General features: G+C 42.3%; 2 protein-coding genes across 9 annotated transcripts in view; one reads left to right on the top strand and one right to left on the bottom strand.

Moving 5' to 3' along the window:
• The first annotated feature begins 9,246 nt into the window (after positions 1 to 9,246).
• phox2bb (paired like homeobox 2Bb) lies at positions 9,247 to 12,223 on the top strand. The gene is made up of 3 exons (XM_084009692.1): positions 9,247 to 9,995; positions 10,632 to 10,819; positions 11,202 to 12,223. Exons 1-3 carry the CDS (start codon positions 9,755 to 9,757, stop codon positions 11,628 to 11,630), a joined length of 858 nt encoding a protein of 285 aa, XP_083865818.1. The 5' UTR covers positions 9,247 to 9,754; the 3' UTR covers positions 11,631 to 12,223.
• A 1,560-nt stretch (positions 12,224 to 13,783) lies between these two features.
• LOC311013223 (LIM and calponin homology domains-containing protein 1-like) overlaps positions 13,784 to 18,063 on the bottom strand; it is an 81,687-nt gene continuing 77,407 nt past the window's right edge. For all 8 annotated transcript variants that reach the window (XM_084009199.1, XM_084009201.1, XM_084009200.1 and 5 more), the window contains 4 exons: positions 17,806 to 17,901; positions 17,254 to 17,362; positions 16,684 to 16,786; positions 13,784 to 15,755 (listed from right to left, as the gene is read on the bottom strand). In XM_084009199.1, the coding sequence (XP_083865325.1) occupies positions 15,730 to 15,755; positions 16,684 to 16,786; positions 17,254 to 17,362; positions 17,806 to 17,901 (334 nt within the window). In that variant the 3' untranslated portion in view covers positions 13,784 to 15,729. The remainder of the gene's footprint in view (positions 15,756 to 16,683; positions 16,787 to 17,253; positions 17,363 to 17,805; positions 17,902 to 18,063) is intronic.

Genomic DNA, 18,063 nt, shown 5'->3' with positions numbered 1-18,063 from the left:
TCAATTTCACATGAGTGGTGGTGGTTTAGGGCCACTTTGCCTCTACTCTCAGGAAATCCAGTAGAAACTTCATCATGCTGTCACCTCAGCCAGGGCCTGCAAACCCGGATTTCAGGGGTATGGCTTTCATCCCACCTCTATTCAGAGAGCCATTTTCTTTGATCAAATTAGCTTTATTGCTCCTCTCATGGTTCCCTCCGTCTTCTCACTGCTACTCTATATCAGCCCAGGGCTATTGGTTTTCATTCTGTGGCTTCAATCTGGACCTGGACCAGGCTCAGCTAGACCAGCTTACACTGACGTTAATTCATATAAAAGCTATATGAACAGTGAAGTTGAACTGCTGACTTCACAAGCTCACTCCATCAATGGGGCATTACGTTTGACAGCGTATTCAAATATAAATATACCTTAAAAAGTCATTTAAGGGATGAACTTAGGTTTTCTCAAATTCTTTAAACCAATTAGGAACAAATCAATATTCTTCCTGAAGTACTTCTGTGTATTACGGTTTGTTTGACGTTGTAGTCGTTTTTATCAAATACTTGAGCTGTGAAGGATTCATTTCACAGAAGATACCCACAAATCCGGGTCAATTAAGGACAAGTCATCGGCTCTCTTCGACAAGTTTTCCTGGAACCCGCGAGGAAGGTTCAATTCATCCTCAGCCGGTGGAATCCCAGACCAGATTTATCTGAGAAGCAATTTACTGTCATTTGCTGGAGAGTGCTGGCCTGATGCATAAACATCGCTCCTAATATGCCAATTCATCATCAGGCAGCCGGGGGATTCTGGGTGTGTTCTGATCAAATTTGCACCCAGCGATGATGAGGGGCATGTTGGTTTTGCTACAGAAAAGTGCAGATCCAGCTATTTGTCACGTCAAGCTTCAACAGGGGAGGCAGAGGAGGAAAGACACACAGCATAGAAATAGACGGGATAGAAGAGCAGCTGTTCTTGGAAACACTTAGAGGGCTACCACAGATTTGTGGCCATGCTAGCTATCTGAACTACTGGATGGATTGCCATGAAATGTTATGTCGATATTCATGAATCCTTCTGCTGACTTCTTCTCTCGTGTGATCATAAAGATGGCAGATGTTGTTTCCAGTGAAATGCCTCACCAACAAGAGATTATCAAGAAAAACATGTCCATTGTTTCTTCCAAAAAGGAATCCTAATAACTGACTTTTCATCAATTTCCATCATCAGGTAAATTTGTCCAATAAAGAATGGCTTATAAATGACAACAAGGTGGTCATTGAGCGTGCAATAACAGCTCCATTCTTGCATGTCCTTATATGCCATGCAGTCTGTATAGTTTTGATGCTCACTCACTGCGACCGTTTCAAAACAATCTGGTGAAAATGACACAAAAAGCCTAAAATGCGTGATCCATCATGACATGTGGAGTGTCCTTAAAATGTCATGCTTACAAATGACTTCCCATGAGAGTAGGTTGAGTTATGACCACATACCTGCAACATCCAGGTGTACTTTGCATACAAGCTAATGCTAATAAGCAAATATTAGCATACAAACATGCTAAACATTAAACCTGCTAAACATCAGCATGTAAACGTTGTCATTGTGAGCATGCTAATGTTAGCATTTAGCACAAAGCACTGCTGTGTGCCTCACAGAGCTGCTAGCTGTAGACTCATGAAGGGCGCGACTGACATTTCAGAACACTCCCAAAACTACAAATAAACATCGACAATGACTTCACATAGCAACTGACCCGTTTCTTTGGTTCTTTTGGTTGTTATTCTTGTATGACAATGTGGAAATTATTGATTTGCACAGTGTTTTATTCTCAGAAATGTGGAAAATTCAGCCCTTAAGGAAGTCATGTTTAAAGGTTTTTCAAACTAGCGAATCCCATGAAAACACCAAAGCCAACAATAGTCTCCGTACTTTCCAACTCCCCAAGCTTGTCTCTTCTCTCAGTCTACTGGCTGCTACTGAAAACATTAAGCTTGAAAAACAAATCACAAATATGCATTTTTAGCTCCTTTTTTTAATCGCACCATTGGGAATCTAGGGAATGGTGATCAAACAGAAGTAAACAATGCATTTGTTGGGGACTATTTTCAGAAGCAGTGTGTTCACTACAGAGAAAATACTTGTTGGCGTGAAGTCACGGCCGGTTTTGGTCTTTGCTTGTAATTTGTTGACAATAAGAAAAACATAGAATATCCCAGACTTGTCATCATTGCTTCATGTCCTCTAACAAGCAACATTTCACTCCTCCGAACTGCGTGTGCTGCAGCCCACCAACATGTTTTTTCTGACAGCATTATAAAACACTCTAAGACACCCATTTTGTGTAGCAGCCAATTCCCCATCCACATATATTGATTCCAGCTGAAATACCGAATCTATCTTGTCCAGCTCTGTGGTGCAGCATCATCCTTCAGAGCCCGGAGAGCGGCCTTCTGGGAACAGGAAGTGAATCAGAGCCTGCAGTGGACAGGCTGACTCTGATGGCTCCCATCTGGCTGTTCTTTAAGGATTCCATCCAATCAAATTAGGTTTGATTGATCAACAGGCGCGGCCATTGGATGGTGGTGCTGGCAGTATAAATCATCCAGTGCCATCAATATGGATGGCTTTCCTGAGGAAGAGCAAAAATGACAAAGTGTACATGAAATTCAAGGAAGCTGACTACCTTGTGGCCAATATACAGTTTACTAATTTAAATTCTCTGTTAGTGAGGAGAGAGATGATGAAAGATGGATGTGGTTCACCTTAAACTCTGGATAAACACACAGGAAATAAAGACCTTTGTGGGTGAGGGTTAGTATCAAAAATCTTCCACCTGCTCCTATGAAATTTTTTACTGGCATAATTGACTATTGTTGAGTATTTTATATTAATACAATTATATTACCTCTAAATATTAAATCAACTTGAAATTTATATTTTGATTTATATACATTGGTCATAACAACAAGAGATTAAAGGACCATACCTTTGTAATTGAATATGAGTAAAATTCACACAGGCCTGAGATGTAACTTTCAGCCAATCGTTGACCTTCTTTATATGTTGGTTCCGCACTCTGAGCTGTCAATCACAACCGAGCCAGAGAAGATTGAGCTGAATGTTATTATGTATTATATAATGTTAAAGTTTCCTTGAAAAACAGAATTTCAAACTGTAATTTGAGCTAGAAGGATGATTTTAATGACGAGGTGAGTTTTAACGAACCTTGACAAACATGTTCAGGTACATTTTGTAACCTTTATTGAATAAATAAAGCAATTTTGGTAAACACGGTAGAGATAAATGTGAACTAGTTGGCCAATGTTGTTGATGGACAATGACATGTAACACTATGGTCCTTTAAGTCTTAACAGTGATACTCACTTACCTTCTATCCAAAGATAGGCTACAAGCAAAAGAGGAACAAACCTGGTATTTCAATTTGTCCTAGAAAGATAACACTGAATGTAATACTTTTACAAACCAAATAGATTTTCAAACATCTATAAGTAAGTCCGAATATCCACCATCAATGTAAACAATGGTCAATATTTTATTGGAATATTTCTAGTAATTTGAGTTTAACATGTGCATTGAAATAGCCATAAAAATCCCCAAACAAGAATGATATGAATGTGCCATAACGACGGAGCAGTTTCAACAAACTAACAGGAAGTGAGAAAGCATGAGTCTGCACCAACAGGACTGTTAATCCCAGTGTGTTGACTGGTGTCCCTCTATAAAGTGCAACACAGCAGTGAGAGAGCCTGTACACGCCCACACAGACTAATCAGCCGAAACACCTGTACAGAAAGTGTGAGGGGGAGTTAAGAGAAGATTTAAGGTCTTTGTTTGTCCTCCTCTGATACGAGTTATGTTGCATCATAAATGTATTCATGAAAAAACCCCAATGTCTCAATTAACGAGGCAAGTGTTGATTAATGACTTTGTTTTGAAACAATATTGGGCTGAGTATCCTGTTGTGTGCATGTTATGAATGTTGGAGGCCCTTGTTTGGACTCTTTTGACTATATGGAAATAATTCATATGAGCTGGCTGATGGTTTATGCAGATGGAGGCTGGGGGGCAAAACACAGTCTAATGTACAACGGAGGCCAAGAGTTAAGTCATAACATCAAAAGAATATGAGATGAGGGGGGGGGGGGCACGAGGCGAGGCAAATTAGCAGCTTTAGAAATTGATAGCAGGTGTTTACATGTGGTATCTTTTGCATATTGTAATGTCGAAGCAGGGGGGTGTAATAAACATTACAATGCGTTCATAGTAATCAATATAATTCACAATGACCTTGACGTTTTATGATGGATTGGGAGACACGGCCTACTGTAATTGCTGCCCGCTGCTCCCTCCCGGCTTCCTTCCTCTCACCCCGACGCCTCCGCTCCTACAAGCCAGTCTCTCCCCCTCTCTCTCTTTGACATTAAAAACCGCTCCATCATTCTCGATGCGCCGCCTTGTCGCCTGCCGCTCAGATGACCATTAATCGCTTAATTCCAGTAAACCTACGTGCGCACAAAGGGCCGCTGTCTGCCGCTTAATGCATGTGTGATTAAGCTTTTAGGCCGACCACACGGCATTATTAGCCAGCAGGTCCTTGTATAGAGGGCCAAATGCCTTCAGGGGGCCCGAGGGTGGTGTGGGGTAGAGTAGGGTGTGTGTGTGTGTGTGTGGGGGGGGAGTTAATGACACTGACCCTCACTTCCCCAACAGCTATTCAATTCAACAATAATAACGGGTCACGCAGCTGATTTATGAGACTGGGGCTAATAATTGTCAATTGCTAATGTGGCGGTGGGGAAGGGGGAGCAATGCCAGTAGTCTATGCTAAATAAAATATGCCTTGACCCCACCGGGGCAGAAATGCAGGAGGAAAAAAAAAAAAAAAAAAAAAATGGACAGATGATGTTTGGGATAGAACCCCCCTCCCCAAAAAGCCATGTCGCGGTTTCTAACTGCGTCTAAAACCACAACGATGTTTAGATGTTTGTGGATTTAAGCCGGTAGAGCAGCAACATCCGGGGCTAGACTCGGGCCCGCGTGCCCCATCCTTCCGTCCGCGTGCCCGCATGGCTGCAATAAATGAATAACAACCGAACAATGTGTCGTGGAGAGGCGGATTCAATTACGAAGTTTATTTACAGGGGAAATCTCATGAAGGCCATTGACCAACGTTAAACAGCGCGGGATGAAACGATGACAAGAGCTCCGATAAGAATTTAATTCCATCTCATTTCGGGCGATTTTATGAATCAAATTCTTGAACGCTGGCAAGAGATTTAATGATCACATCTTTGCGAAATCTTATTTCGGAGCCGGTCGATGGCATTTCTCTGCGTTAATGTCGACTTAGAGGTTGGAGTAATTTAGTAATTGATTCCTTGCCTGGCTCTCGCTCGTGCCAAGGCCGCGTTTGAGGGTAATATGCTTCCTAATCTTATCCCCCGGAATAAGATTTTTATGTTAATCCACTGGCTTGGTCTCTTGGTCACTTGGGAGGCACAGATAAGGGCTCCGAGGGGCCGGAGAGGCCAGCAGTGATCTGCAGCATCTGGGAGAACAACAAGACGAGTTAATGGGAGATAAGAGGGGAACATCACACACAGACCAGCTTCTCCTCGTGTGGAATCTGCAGATTAATCATCGTGTTGCCATGTAAATAACAGGTCGATCAGGGCTGCACATCTGATTTCCCTCCACCTCATTTTCATATGATGCTTGAGAATTTATAAGCTGCATAAACTCCATTTCCTGCTCATAAATCTGGATAAATGAGATCAGGTGGCTGATCCTCCTCTTCATCCTTGCCTGTAACCATCACTGACCTCAGATCTGTGAACAGAACGAAGAAGCATCAGGTGAACATGGCGTCAAAAAGCAACAACAATAACAACAAGGAGCCGTTGCCGAGACGTCTTCTGTGGAGCACGTTTCTTGTCTTTCTTTCTTGGAGACACAGAGAGAAGACACCAGCAGACCAGCTTCTAATCGAATCTGCCTCTTCTCCAGATGTCACTTTCCATCTGCGCGCTCGGAAACGCGACGCGCGTTTTACGCAGCAGCCTGGCACGGCTTTCACTCATGTGTTTGACTTTTTTTCTCTCTCTCCTCTTTCGTGTCATCTTGTTTTTATCGTGTGCAGTTTGGAGTTTTAAAACTGCTCAGTGAAAGATACAAATATAATAACAGAATGTGATTTATTACAGAATATGGTTGTTTTGGATAATAGCTGGATGAATAGTGTGGAGCTGAACAGTGAGGTGGTAGGTGGGAGATATGTTTACCATGTGCAGGTGAAAGCTTGCCTTTATCCATCCTGTCAAATTGAGACATCAGACTAAATTGCCGCGAGAGCATCCCCAAAAAGATTTTTTTTTGTATCTGCTCCCGAGCCCCTCCCCTGCAACACGCGGCCTTATTAATAACCGCTTTGATAAGCGTAGGATTTCCTCGGGCGGCGGAGTGAGACATTGTAGGTGAAATGTGACAGCGGGACCCTCCCATCGCGCCCTCGCTCTCTTTATCCTCCTCTGTTTCTGTGCCTTTTCGGGGGAGTGGATCCATCCAATCCATCCAGAGACAATGGCATTTTGTTCCTCTTTTTGTCCCTCCTGTCGACCCGCATTCCTATATTGCTGAGCAACGATAGTGCGCACTAAATGGAGAGGAGTTGCTCCCATATCCCGGCTATTGTCCGGCACTTGCCAGGGGGATTTAGGGTCTTGCACACATCGCATTTCCCTGATTTATTTAAGTGAAGGCTTGTGGTCGAAGCCCTTTATTTGCCACATAATTACGAATTAACTGCCGTTTTATTGGAATTAAAGGATCATTATGTTACTGTAAATCACCGTTTGCACGCAGCGCTGCTGAATACAACCTGCAGCCACCAGAAACCGCCAGCACCTTGCATCTATCGACAAAAAATAAAATAAATGCACAAATAAATGAATAAATAAATAACAAAACAACAACAACAATAAAAATAATTAAAAACATTAAATCAGCTCAGACTGCAGAGTTGAATATTCTCCCATCAACATGAAATGAAACCTTGGCTTCTCGTCCCGCCCGGACCAGCTGAAGGAATTAAAAGATTTTGAAACTATAAAAGAGGAGGCGTTTCAATAGCTGGTGGACTATGGTGTAAGGACTATAGAGCACAAGAATAAAGAGCGGCTTCAGTGAAAGAAACCGATGGCTAAAAGCTATAATTGTATTTGCCTCGGCGAAATATCAGAAAGGACTTCTCGTTTCTTTGAGCGTTATTAGATTAATTCCCAGAGATGGTTTCTTTTCTCGCTGCCAGACGCGTGGAGGGAGGACGGTGAACCATTTGGCTCTTTGGTTTCAATAATCAAATTAACCATTTGGTACAACTTTTGGGTCCCAGCTCGTGTGTGGAGAAGAGAAAATAAAAAAAGAAAACATTTACATAATAGGCACCGGGCTGTGTCAAGAAAGAATTAACTTTTTTTCTTCTTCTTCTTTTGGGCTCTCGTTGATCTCTGAAAAGACAATGTACACACGGAAGAAAAGGCAGAAACACACTGCAACACGTCAGCAATTGTGCAGAAAAATAATTGATGGCAAATGCGAGCGGTATAATACTGGAGCTGCACCTTGCAGCCAGAAGCCTGCACGGACTTAATGTGTGGAGACGAATTTAATTTTATTAGAGTCACCATTTCTGAATCGCAGACCAGTGACCTCAGACGATGACCTGCATGTGGCTAGAAGGCTGCTTATTTATTTATTTATTTATTTATTTTTCTACTTGTCCTCCCGATTTCAACAAATACATGTTTATATTTAGCCTTCTTCAATGGATATGAAGAAATATGATCAATATTGTGAAGAATAAAATCTAATATATATTGAAAAAAATATATTTATTAATTCTACAATACAATTCAATAAGTTGTGAGACAAAGGTTTATTACATCCAATGTCCAAAATGATGCTACAGCCAAGAAAAACTACTGATATAGACCCATCATAGATTATTATAGGAATATTATAGTGATGTTTCAGTGTGAGTCACATCCATCACTGCCACACCGCTGGTGAACACATCCTAACTGTTAAATGTAATTGTTGCTCCATAATTCCTGTTACGCCTTTTTGTATTTCGATAAATTGGAAGGAGAAAAACACACACACACACAGGCGCGCGCACACACGCACACAAACCCGCAGCTTCAAACGAGGACTTGAACTCGGTCCAATGAAAACACGCGAGTGTGTGGAAGCTCCATACAAAACGGTTCACCTTATTACACAAACCGAATTAACCACTCAGCCAATATTGTGAGCCTAAGAGGTCCGATGACTGCCTCGCCAGTTCGTTACTTTCATTAGAAAGATTAGAAAGATGTTATTTGCCAAATAAACGGAATAATGAAAGTAATAAAGACAATTACAAACTCGTTTGAATCATAAAAAAACACACCCGGAAGTTTCGCAGAGATTATAGCGCAGCGGAGCGGAGGAGAGAATTAGGACGTTGTGTTTATTTGGCAAAAAAAGGGCGTTATTAAAGCAAAGCTGGTGAAGTCGTTTATTACTGTGCCTCCGTTTTAATAGGTTGATCATTTCTAACTTTCTTTTATTGACTTCAGACCACATTTAAGAGCCTGAATTACTCATTATAAATCAAAGAAACATTAAACCTAAACAAAGGGGACTGGTTTCTTATTATGGAGGTGGCTGGTGCGCACACGGTGGGAGGAAATCACCTGGACAAGCCTTTTATATCCACTGCAGCATTATTACATCTTATAAAAGGGATGCTTTGTTTTAGAGCACATCTGCTTGTTTCAGTGCGTTTCTTGTTTCCTGAAACAAAGCAGAATAACTCGGACTGCAAAAACATGACTAAAGCCAGTCGAAGCCGGTGACTTCACCTCAACATTTCTATTCGTCAAATAAATAGATTTTAAAACCTCCAAAGCAACCAGGGCGCTGGTTGTACCTGTGGAGATGAGCAGCATCGGTGCGGGAGAGTCAGACAGAGCAGCAGACGGGCAGAGGCAAGAGGCAGAGGGGGAATACTATGTGAAATCCTGCCCAAGGTATACGGTCGCTTAAAAGGCTTAAAAGCTTGGAGAAAATTGGATCAGGGAGAATCGTCACCCAACTTTCATTATTTCCAAGTGGTGTGATTGAATTAAAGGGCAAGATGGTGGTTGGAGAGGAGTGGGGTGGAGGGGTGGAGGGGTAGAGGGGTGGAGGGGCGGCGGCGGAGGGGTGCGTAATGGCGTGGTATTAAATTCTAATTAGAGATGCAGGGGATCAATGATAGGGAGGTTGGACAGCCCGGGCCCCCAGTGCCAGCCCAATAGACTGATGAGTTATTGTCATGTAAAAAAGCGCTAGCAATAAGACCAAACGCTTTGCTATTGTCCAAGCGGAAAGAGCCAAGTTTATTATGAGGACTATATGCTCTAGAGACCTCGGGCTAGGCGGCTCTTAGGGGGCTTTTCATAAAACAGGGCTAGGTTCCTATAAAGGAGGCCAGTTTTGGAGCAGGCGCTGAGCAGTGAACATCTACCCACCGTCCAGCCTCCTTCCAACCAGTTCAAACCAAACAAGTCCTCTTTCCCCCCCAACTCAGACCGCGCGTACTACTCAGTTTGCATTTCGGGTTGTTTTTTACTTTCTTACCCATTTTTTTGGGTAGTTTTTGTTTGACATCTTTTTTTTTCACCGGGAAGTGCAGCTTTCTAACTCCACCGAGCCTTCTCAAATGTATAAAATGGAGTATTCTTACCTAAATTCCTCTGCCTACGAGTCATGTATGGCCGGGATGGACACGACGAGCTTGGCATCGGCCTATGCGGACTTCAGCTCGTGCAGTCAAGCCAGTGGGTTTCAGTACAATCCCATCAGGACCACTTTCGGGGCCACCTCCGGCTGTCCGTCCCTCACGCCGGGGTCCTGCAGCCTGGGGACCCTACGGGACCACCAGAGCAGCCCGTACGCCGCAGGTAAGCAGCGGCTCCGGAGCCTCAACCCGCCGTATTATAGGACGCCTTGATTGCATTTGAAAATGGAAATGTGTTTAGTATTTACCAAACGAAATTTGCTTACACAAATGAAAGAATTTATCACGTTAGAAGCGATTGCAGGCAAGAGGTAATTCGGTTACGGGGTTATACTATCCCAGTCACACCCAAAACCGCCAACAGAATTATCTTAAGCTGCCAAAATGATAGGCATAATTTATTTACTTTGCGATGAGACATAAAGCTTCGAAAATAATTAGATAACCAAAGACTTAAGCTCATTATTGACACGGAATTGGAGTTACAGTAGCAACAAGCGGGGCGGACGGGAACATTTATGACAAGTTTTCAAACTTGAGCCTCAATCTGAGGAGCAACAATTAGTTTAACATCACAATTAACCGCATCACGGGTCAGCAACGTTATCAATTCACAACTAATCCACAGGTAATCAAAGGCTTAATACAATTGAAAGCGTTCGCCCGGCACCCGTAACCGGATTTTATACAAAATATCGAATTTGAATTTACTTCCATTTGACAACATCCCAGTTTCACACACTACATAAGACCACCGCACGTCTAACGGTGGCTTTTCCCTTTTTTATTCCGCTTGCAGTTCCCTACAAACTGTTCACGGATCACGGCGGACTGAACGAGAAGAGGAAGCAGAGGCGCATCCGGACCACGTTCACCAGCGCGCAGCTGAAGGAGCTGGAGCGGGTTTTTGCTGAAACGCACTACCCGGACATCTACACCCGAGAGGAGCTGGCACTGAAAATCGATCTGACTGAAGCCAGAGTTCAGGTACAGAACCACGAGATCCCCAGCAGATCCAACATGCTCTCATTACGCGCGATTATATTCAGGAAACATTTTAACAGATTCCATCTATTCGCTTACTTTTCATATATTTTAATGCCATAAAACATTTGACGTGATTAACTGGCATCCACTTCTAACACACTCGTGAATTAATGCGCACATGAAGATGGGGTTTGTCTTTAGAGACACTTTAACCGTCAAAAGGCATTTAGAGTGAATTCCCCTGAGCTGGGCTTTAGAGCCTTGCTGATCATGCCATTTGAAAACCGAGAGCGAATCATAATGAATGCATTTGTTTTGGGGAGAAACCAAACCTTCAAGGTGAGTTAACTTTTGTATTTGCACCCCTTTCTCAAATTTCCAGGTTTGGTTCCAAAACCGGCGCGCCAAGTTTCGCAAGCAGGAGCGGGCTGCTGCAGCGGCCGCGGCGGCTGCCAAGAACAACTCCGGGAAGAAGCCCGACTCCAGAGACGAAGACAGCAAGGACAACAAATCGACCGACCCCGACAGCACGGGAGGACCGGGCCCGAACCCCATCCCGAACTCCTGCGGCGGACCGAGTCCCACCGGGGGCCAGGGCATCAACACCAGCGTGAACGGACAGGTGGACCAAGTGAAGACCTCCGTGTCCTCCGGCATGGGGGTGACAGCAGCGAGCCAAGGCTGGGCCACCGCCCCGGGGACCATCACCTCGATCCCGGACTCTTTGGGGGGGCCGTTCGCCAGCGTACTGTCGTCTTTGCAAAGACAGAACGGAGCCAAAGCTACATTAGTAAAGACCAGCATGTTCTAATGAAGCTTCAGCGAGGGGAAGGAAACAGATGCTCCCTCGTCCTCCGGAGACCGAAAAGCAATGACCCACGACAGACTTAAGGACAATAAAAAAGCAGTTAAAAAGAAGATGACCACTCTTGTTATTTTGTTTTCATGCCTTGCGCCGTTTCTTGTGGTCAGTTGACACATTTGCTGTGAAAATATCCATCTTGACAAGTCATATTGTCTGATAATAACACCGTTTCCGGTTATGTCTAAAGACTGATATCCTAAAAAAAAGGCATATTACTGTATTGATATCAACCAAACGTCACGTGTGTTGAGATTCTTCACGCGTCCAGTCAGAAGAAGACGAACATCTCTCACCTTCCTCCCGTTTTGAGAAAGTAACGACGCATTTCAGACTGAATACCGGAGGAAGAGACTTGTTGAGATGAACATTTTTATTTTTTTTTCCAGTTCACGAGCAGAGCGCGCGCGCTGGAGACGCGTCGTGCCGCCAGCGAGCAAAAGGAGCCTCGTTAAGTCACATTGTAAGTCAGAGTTCAACAGCTGCTTTGTTCGGTAGAGACGTGTAATGTCCACTGATGGCGCTCTCTCATTCTCTCTCTCTCTCTCTCTCTCTCTCTCTCTCTCTCTCTCTCTCTCTCTCTCACACAAACCCAGTCTGACAACAAACACAACGAGACGCTCAATGCGCTTTTCTCACCTCCGCAGACGCAACGCGCTGTTCGGACAAGCCGCCTCGGGGCTGCTGAGAGTTTAGTTTCTTTAAATTATCGATATAAACACAATTATTTCCTCGAGAAAAAAAAGGCACAAACTACTGCAATGTTCACCTCCGACGGGAAATCTGTGTTTTGTGTGTCTTTCTACGGCAGTGTTTTTGTGGCTCAAACTGTATAGTGTTAATACGTATTATTGTCTCCTATAGTTGAACCATAGGCCATACTCCCTCGTAGATCGGTCATACAAGTCCTTTTGATGTTTTACTAAAATTCCCTTGGAAGAATTTATTTTGGGTAAAAAAGAAAAGAAAAAGGGAATGGATGCAAACATTGTATTTATTTCTATATAATTTGCATGTTGTCTTTTTGTCTGATTTTACGATGATTTCTCTTCCATTTTGTGAGCATTACGTAACATGTTTTGTCCAGGATCTGAAAGTTATTTATATGTAGGTAATGAATGCTTATATTTAAGAAGGAAATATTTCTACATGTGCACATAGTTTTCCAGGTGTACCATTGAAATGGTTGTTGATGATAAAAAAAAAATAAAAAAAAAATAGTCCAAGTTGCTTTTGTCATGTTTTCTTTGGATGCGTTGACATGATTAGTTATTTTATTACATGTTCGCATATTCTTAAATTATACAATGCTAAAACTAAAGTATTTAATTAATCAGAATGAAACGAAGGTTTTCGATCATGATCGTTTGAAAAGGCCGGAGATTTCAGCACCACGGACAGCTCCGCGTCGCTTCACAGCACATTTAAGTCTCAGGATCTACTTTCCCTCAATAAAACCAGTGAAATATTTGACTTTAATTTCACCTAGATGCGACGCAGATAGCCAGAATAAAATGTGGGTCTTCTGATAGTCGACAGAATTCGAATAATTGCTTCAGTGATGCTGAGAAAAAAATGAAAAGGGACACAATTTATTTTTCATTTTAAGCTCAACATTGAAGTGATGGACGTTCTTTAAATTGCTTACTTTTGAAGGTGTCAAACAAAAAACAGTCACCCGTGGGATTCTGTGACAGGTTAACCAAATAATAAGCAACACTGTAGCTACTAAAACTGGCTATCAGAGCTATTCAAACGTGCCAATTTATATGTATGCTGACGGTTAAAATATTAGAGATGCATCTTTTTGGCAACTCGATAACAGCTGAAATTCCCGTTCAGGTAATTCGATGTAAAACCTGTTCAGGTGCCTCATAACTTAAAACCAACCATTTCTACCAAGTTTAACTATATTGTGACTTTAACCTAAATTAAGACCTGATTCTGTATCTGACATCAGAATCTGAGATTTTGCCTTAATGTTTAATCCATCGCCTGATTTCAGATGGTTTCGTTGTATTTACTTCCGTTTTTTAAGGGGCTGCTTGATAAAAAGGTTTGTTTTGGTGAGTAATGGAATAAATAAGAGACAAAAATCACAGTTTAAATGTATAACATTTTATTTATAAACATACAGTATGCTATAAATGCCATTGCATTTAAACATCAAATTAATCTATATTCCGAATAGTGTTCAGGTGAATATTACAATAAATACAGAACAGACGCAAAGGTTCCACTCCCCAACCATCCTGTGAAGAAGACCGTCTGAATATAGAGCTCCATCTCAAAGATCCCGCTGGAAGAGACTCATAAAAAAATAATACACAACCGGAACAGAAGCTTAAAAATACTGCAGATCAGAGAGATGAACCCGGAGGAGAAGCTTGGCTATAGGACGCAGGTCAGGAGTAGGAGGAGGCTGCTAGTTTGCTTTCATACAGCAAATCATTTGGTTTTAGGCTTAAACGTGCATTTTTTTTAAACATCTGCATTACATAACCGAGCTCTTCTCATACAAGTCCAAAAAAGAAGCAAGTGACTTAAAATATCCAGCCGGCGGCACAGATCTTTAGTATATCCAACCAAATATTGCAACTGCTGCTGGTATGAGTGTATAACCTCTGCTGTTTAACTAGATGCAACATGTACTGGTGATTTTTGTGTTTTTTATATATTTTTTAAATTTTATAAATGAATCCTACCACTGAGCAATTATCAAAATTACCTCAATTAATAGCATACAGTCTATATCTCTCTAGAATAAAACATTCAAAATTAAATCAATGGTCTCCCCAGTATATATTTTTCCAAATAGACAACAAATGTATTCCTTGTGTTGATGTTTTATCACTGCAAATCACAGAGGAATCACAGGGGAGAAATATGAAATTAAGGGTGTTGTTTATGTAAAATAAGCAGTACTTGTCAAGCGAAGTAAAGCGCCATGTAAAGGGAGGGCCGCAGCCTGTCTGCAGTTTCAGGGTTCAAATTTGGCCAAATCCCTCCCTACAGCCATAAAAATGAACACAAAAATGAAAAATAAAACACCATACAGCTGGTGTGTTTTTCCTGCATCACCTTGCTTTTCCTAAGGCACATTAAAGTCCTGACTTTCCGAGCAGACAGGTTGGCCGAGGAGCAACCTGCTGTGACACAGAAGCACAAAAACAGCTCACAAGTCGTGTTATTGCCCTAAAGATGAAACTACATCTATAATGTGTGTGTGTATTTAGCTAATTGTAATCAGGAACACAGAACTAGAGACATTAGGGGTCACTGTGAGGGCCAGGGAGCAAACCGGTGGGTTTATAGTGACCTTTACTGCCCTTTTCTAAAAGACCTTTCTGTATATTATTTATGTCTTAATCTCATATTCAATTACAGGGGCATATCATGATTCATATATTTCAGATCCCATCTGTATAGACAAATAAAAAAACAAAAACAATCTGAGCTGCCTGACCGTCTTCGGATTTTTATCAAAGTAATAACTCTTTCTTAAATGATAAAATGACTGAGTAGCAAAGTGATTTACTGCATTTCCATCATATGGAATTAGATGGTAAAACTTCTATTTTGTTCCAACCAGGAAAATAGAATCCGATTCAATTTAACTAAAGACTTGAACACCATTTTGCGTCTGTGTGTTCACTCTGACGGTGTAGGATGTTAACACAGCCTACCTGTGTTTGAAGCATCTGTTATTGTCTTTTCTTTTCAACATGGCCGCCACCCCAGAACAGTCTCTCTCTCTCTCTCTCTCTCTCTCTCTCTGCATGATGCAACATAGTCTGTGGTGGTACGTGGACCAATCATATCCAGATTCCACTCACATCAGATGACATAAACACGGAGAATATACAGTATATCTATATATCTATAACAGACCCCCTGTTTGGCCCCCATGATGAATCTTCATTGGTTACTGAGCTGCAGAGGATGCAAAGACCCCGACGCGCTGTGAAGGACATGATTTGCAGATAATCGGGTTAACACGGGGAGGGATGGGGTTTCTTCCATGAACCTTGTGCTTTTCTGTCGAGTGTCACAACGTGGTTGGCTGTCCGGCCGCTTGAAAGGAAAAAGAAAGAGAAGGAAACCCACAATTTTTACAAGCCACAATTGTTTTGGTGGGTTTTGAGGTCAATGACATGCAGCTCCAATGAAGGAAAACCTATTAATAATGGCGTCCGAGTCTTTTGATTGAGGCTCTGATTTGATTTTGTGGTTTTCTGATCACCAAATGACAACAGCTGCAGAGAGGTTGTATAAGCGTGAGCCGTGTCTCTCAGAAAACATGAACTTTTGCATTGGGCAGACAAGGTGAGAGGGATGGAGTTACAGTCATCCTCTCCCAGCTGCTTCATCACCAGTTTGTCCTCCTGATGCAGCTTCAGAACCAGCGCTCCATTCAGCCACGCGTCACCGTGTCCGACACTCTTTACTAAAGCTGCACGCGGTCGGACTTTTATATTAAAATACACTCGTCTCGTCAGCAGTGGGGCTGCAATAAAGAATGAATTCTTTGAAATACAACTTTATTATGTATAATGTGTCAGGTTTACTTTGAAAACAATAAATCAAGCAAAGCTTTGTCTGTTGTTCACCCTGGTTTATGAGCACCATATTTACTGTTGGTGCTTCAACACCGTACCTTATTGAAAATACTCATCTGTGAAAATATGAAATATGGCCGACATTACCAAACAATAAGGAACAACAACACCATACCCATATTATAATATTAGAGAATGATTAAACCCTCTCTCTATGAGCATTATGGATCGGGGAGGGTTTCTGTTTATTTCCGGTGATTGTTTTTTTTGATATTCAGGATGGTTGTTGATGTTGATGCTTGGAACCAGCCGACAGAATCTGACATTCATAATTCATTTATGTTTCGGAAGGATGGAAACATCGTTATAGAGACGGCAGACATGAAATGGTCGTGAGACAAAAAGCCCCCTTGGGTGAGAGAATGGAGGGAGGAGGGACTTACAGCGGGAGCGGATGTAGCACGGGTGGCAGTTGAGGAGGCCGTTTCTGATCCGGACGTCCGTTCCCGTCGTCGTGTCTCCTAACTGTCCCTTACACACCCCACACTGGAGAGAGACAGCAGGGGGCATTTTAGGTCAAAGCAATGAGTCATGAATTAGCTGTGAAACTTCAGCATCAGACTGTTGTTATTCTATAGTTTTCTATAATCAATAAAACAAGCCTTTGCTTTAGCATTTAACTATATTCAAACAGGATTCAATAGTATATTTGCTGGGGACTATTTCAGTGGTGGATTAATAGACTCTAGTCTGTAGTTCTGGCAGCGGGACAGTGTATGTGGGACGGACTCAAACCAGTGGCCGTGCTCATTGTAATGAATACATGTCAGCCAGTGAAAGAGTGATGTGTTTCTAATAGTTTTGAACAACAACAGAGGAAGAAGAAACACCAGGCCTTGAATACACATGCAATAATTACTGCCCATCCCCCCTGTTAAGGTACACTGGCATCCATGCTTCTAATGGATCAGTAAATGAATAGAAAACAAAATAAATAAAGGAATGACACCAACCTTAAAGCACTGAATGTGGAAGTACAGACTGAGGGTCTCTATGATCATGGCGGCCCCCTTCCCCAACGGCTGCCCACAGCTGGAGCACAGCTTCTTCCCACTGACAGATCTACAGGAGAGGGGACGAGACAAACCGCCTATGATACTAGAAGTAAATTCAAATTACATAAAATACGGATTCATTTTCTGTTGTATCAGTTAAGTTCCTTTGGCAGTGAATATGGAAAAATAAGAGTTAATAATAAGCTGTTCATTTGTCAGTGTATTGTTAAAATTATACAAAAAAACTGAACTGCAGCAAAAACGACTCCTTAGAACTTTACATGAAACTGATAGTGAACTTATGATCCCGGACTGCAGGTGAGCACGTGGATTCCTAGACAACTAGTACTTAAAATTCAGGCTGCATTCAAGGGTTCTTGCTGCAGTGGAACATGAGACGGGTGGAGAAATGTAGGCAGCAAAGCAGAAAATGACACTGCAGAAATGAAGTATCCGTCCCTCCCCATCCCGTCTCCCTTCCCTCCATGTGGGATGTTCGTGACGCAGTACCTGTTGGGTGCTGGAGGCAGTGTGTCTGGAGGTGGTGGACATGCTGCGGGGGGTTTTGATGAGCTGCGGCTCATGTTATTATCAATGGGACCACTCCTGGAAATGGACAGCAACATGCAAGATGATGACTCACAGCTGCAGTGACTCTATTGGCTGCCAGAGTCACACACGAACCAATCCAAGCCAGAACAAGCTGAACAAATTCATCTTTTCAGTAATGTTAATAATGTAATAATTGCTTTATACTTTAAAATACAG

The sequence above is a fragment of the Eutrigla gurnardus genome, assembly GCF_963514095.1.
Source record: "Eutrigla gurnardus genome assembly, chromosome: 5".
NCBI lineage: Eukaryota > Metazoa > Chordata > Actinopteri > Perciformes > Triglidae > Eutrigla > Eutrigla gurnardus.
This window is presented reverse-complemented; position numbering and strand designations above follow the sequence as displayed.

What these genes read in the sequence shown, in the direction of transcription:
- phox2bb (XM_084009692.1), top strand. Translation starts at nt 9,755, where the DNA reads ATGTATAAAATGGAGTATTCTTACCTAAATTCCTCTGCCTACGAGTCA. An exon ending in GAGCAGCCCGTACGCCGCAG is followed by an intron (nt 9,996 to 10,631) that starts GTAAGCAGCGGC and finishes TTCCGCTTGCAG; the next exon opens with TTCCCTACAAACTGTTCACG. An exon ending in TGACTGAAGCCAGAGTTCAG is followed by an intron (nt 10,820 to 11,201) that starts GTACAGAACCAC and finishes TCAAATTTCCAG; the next exon opens with GTTTGGTTCCAAAACCGGCG.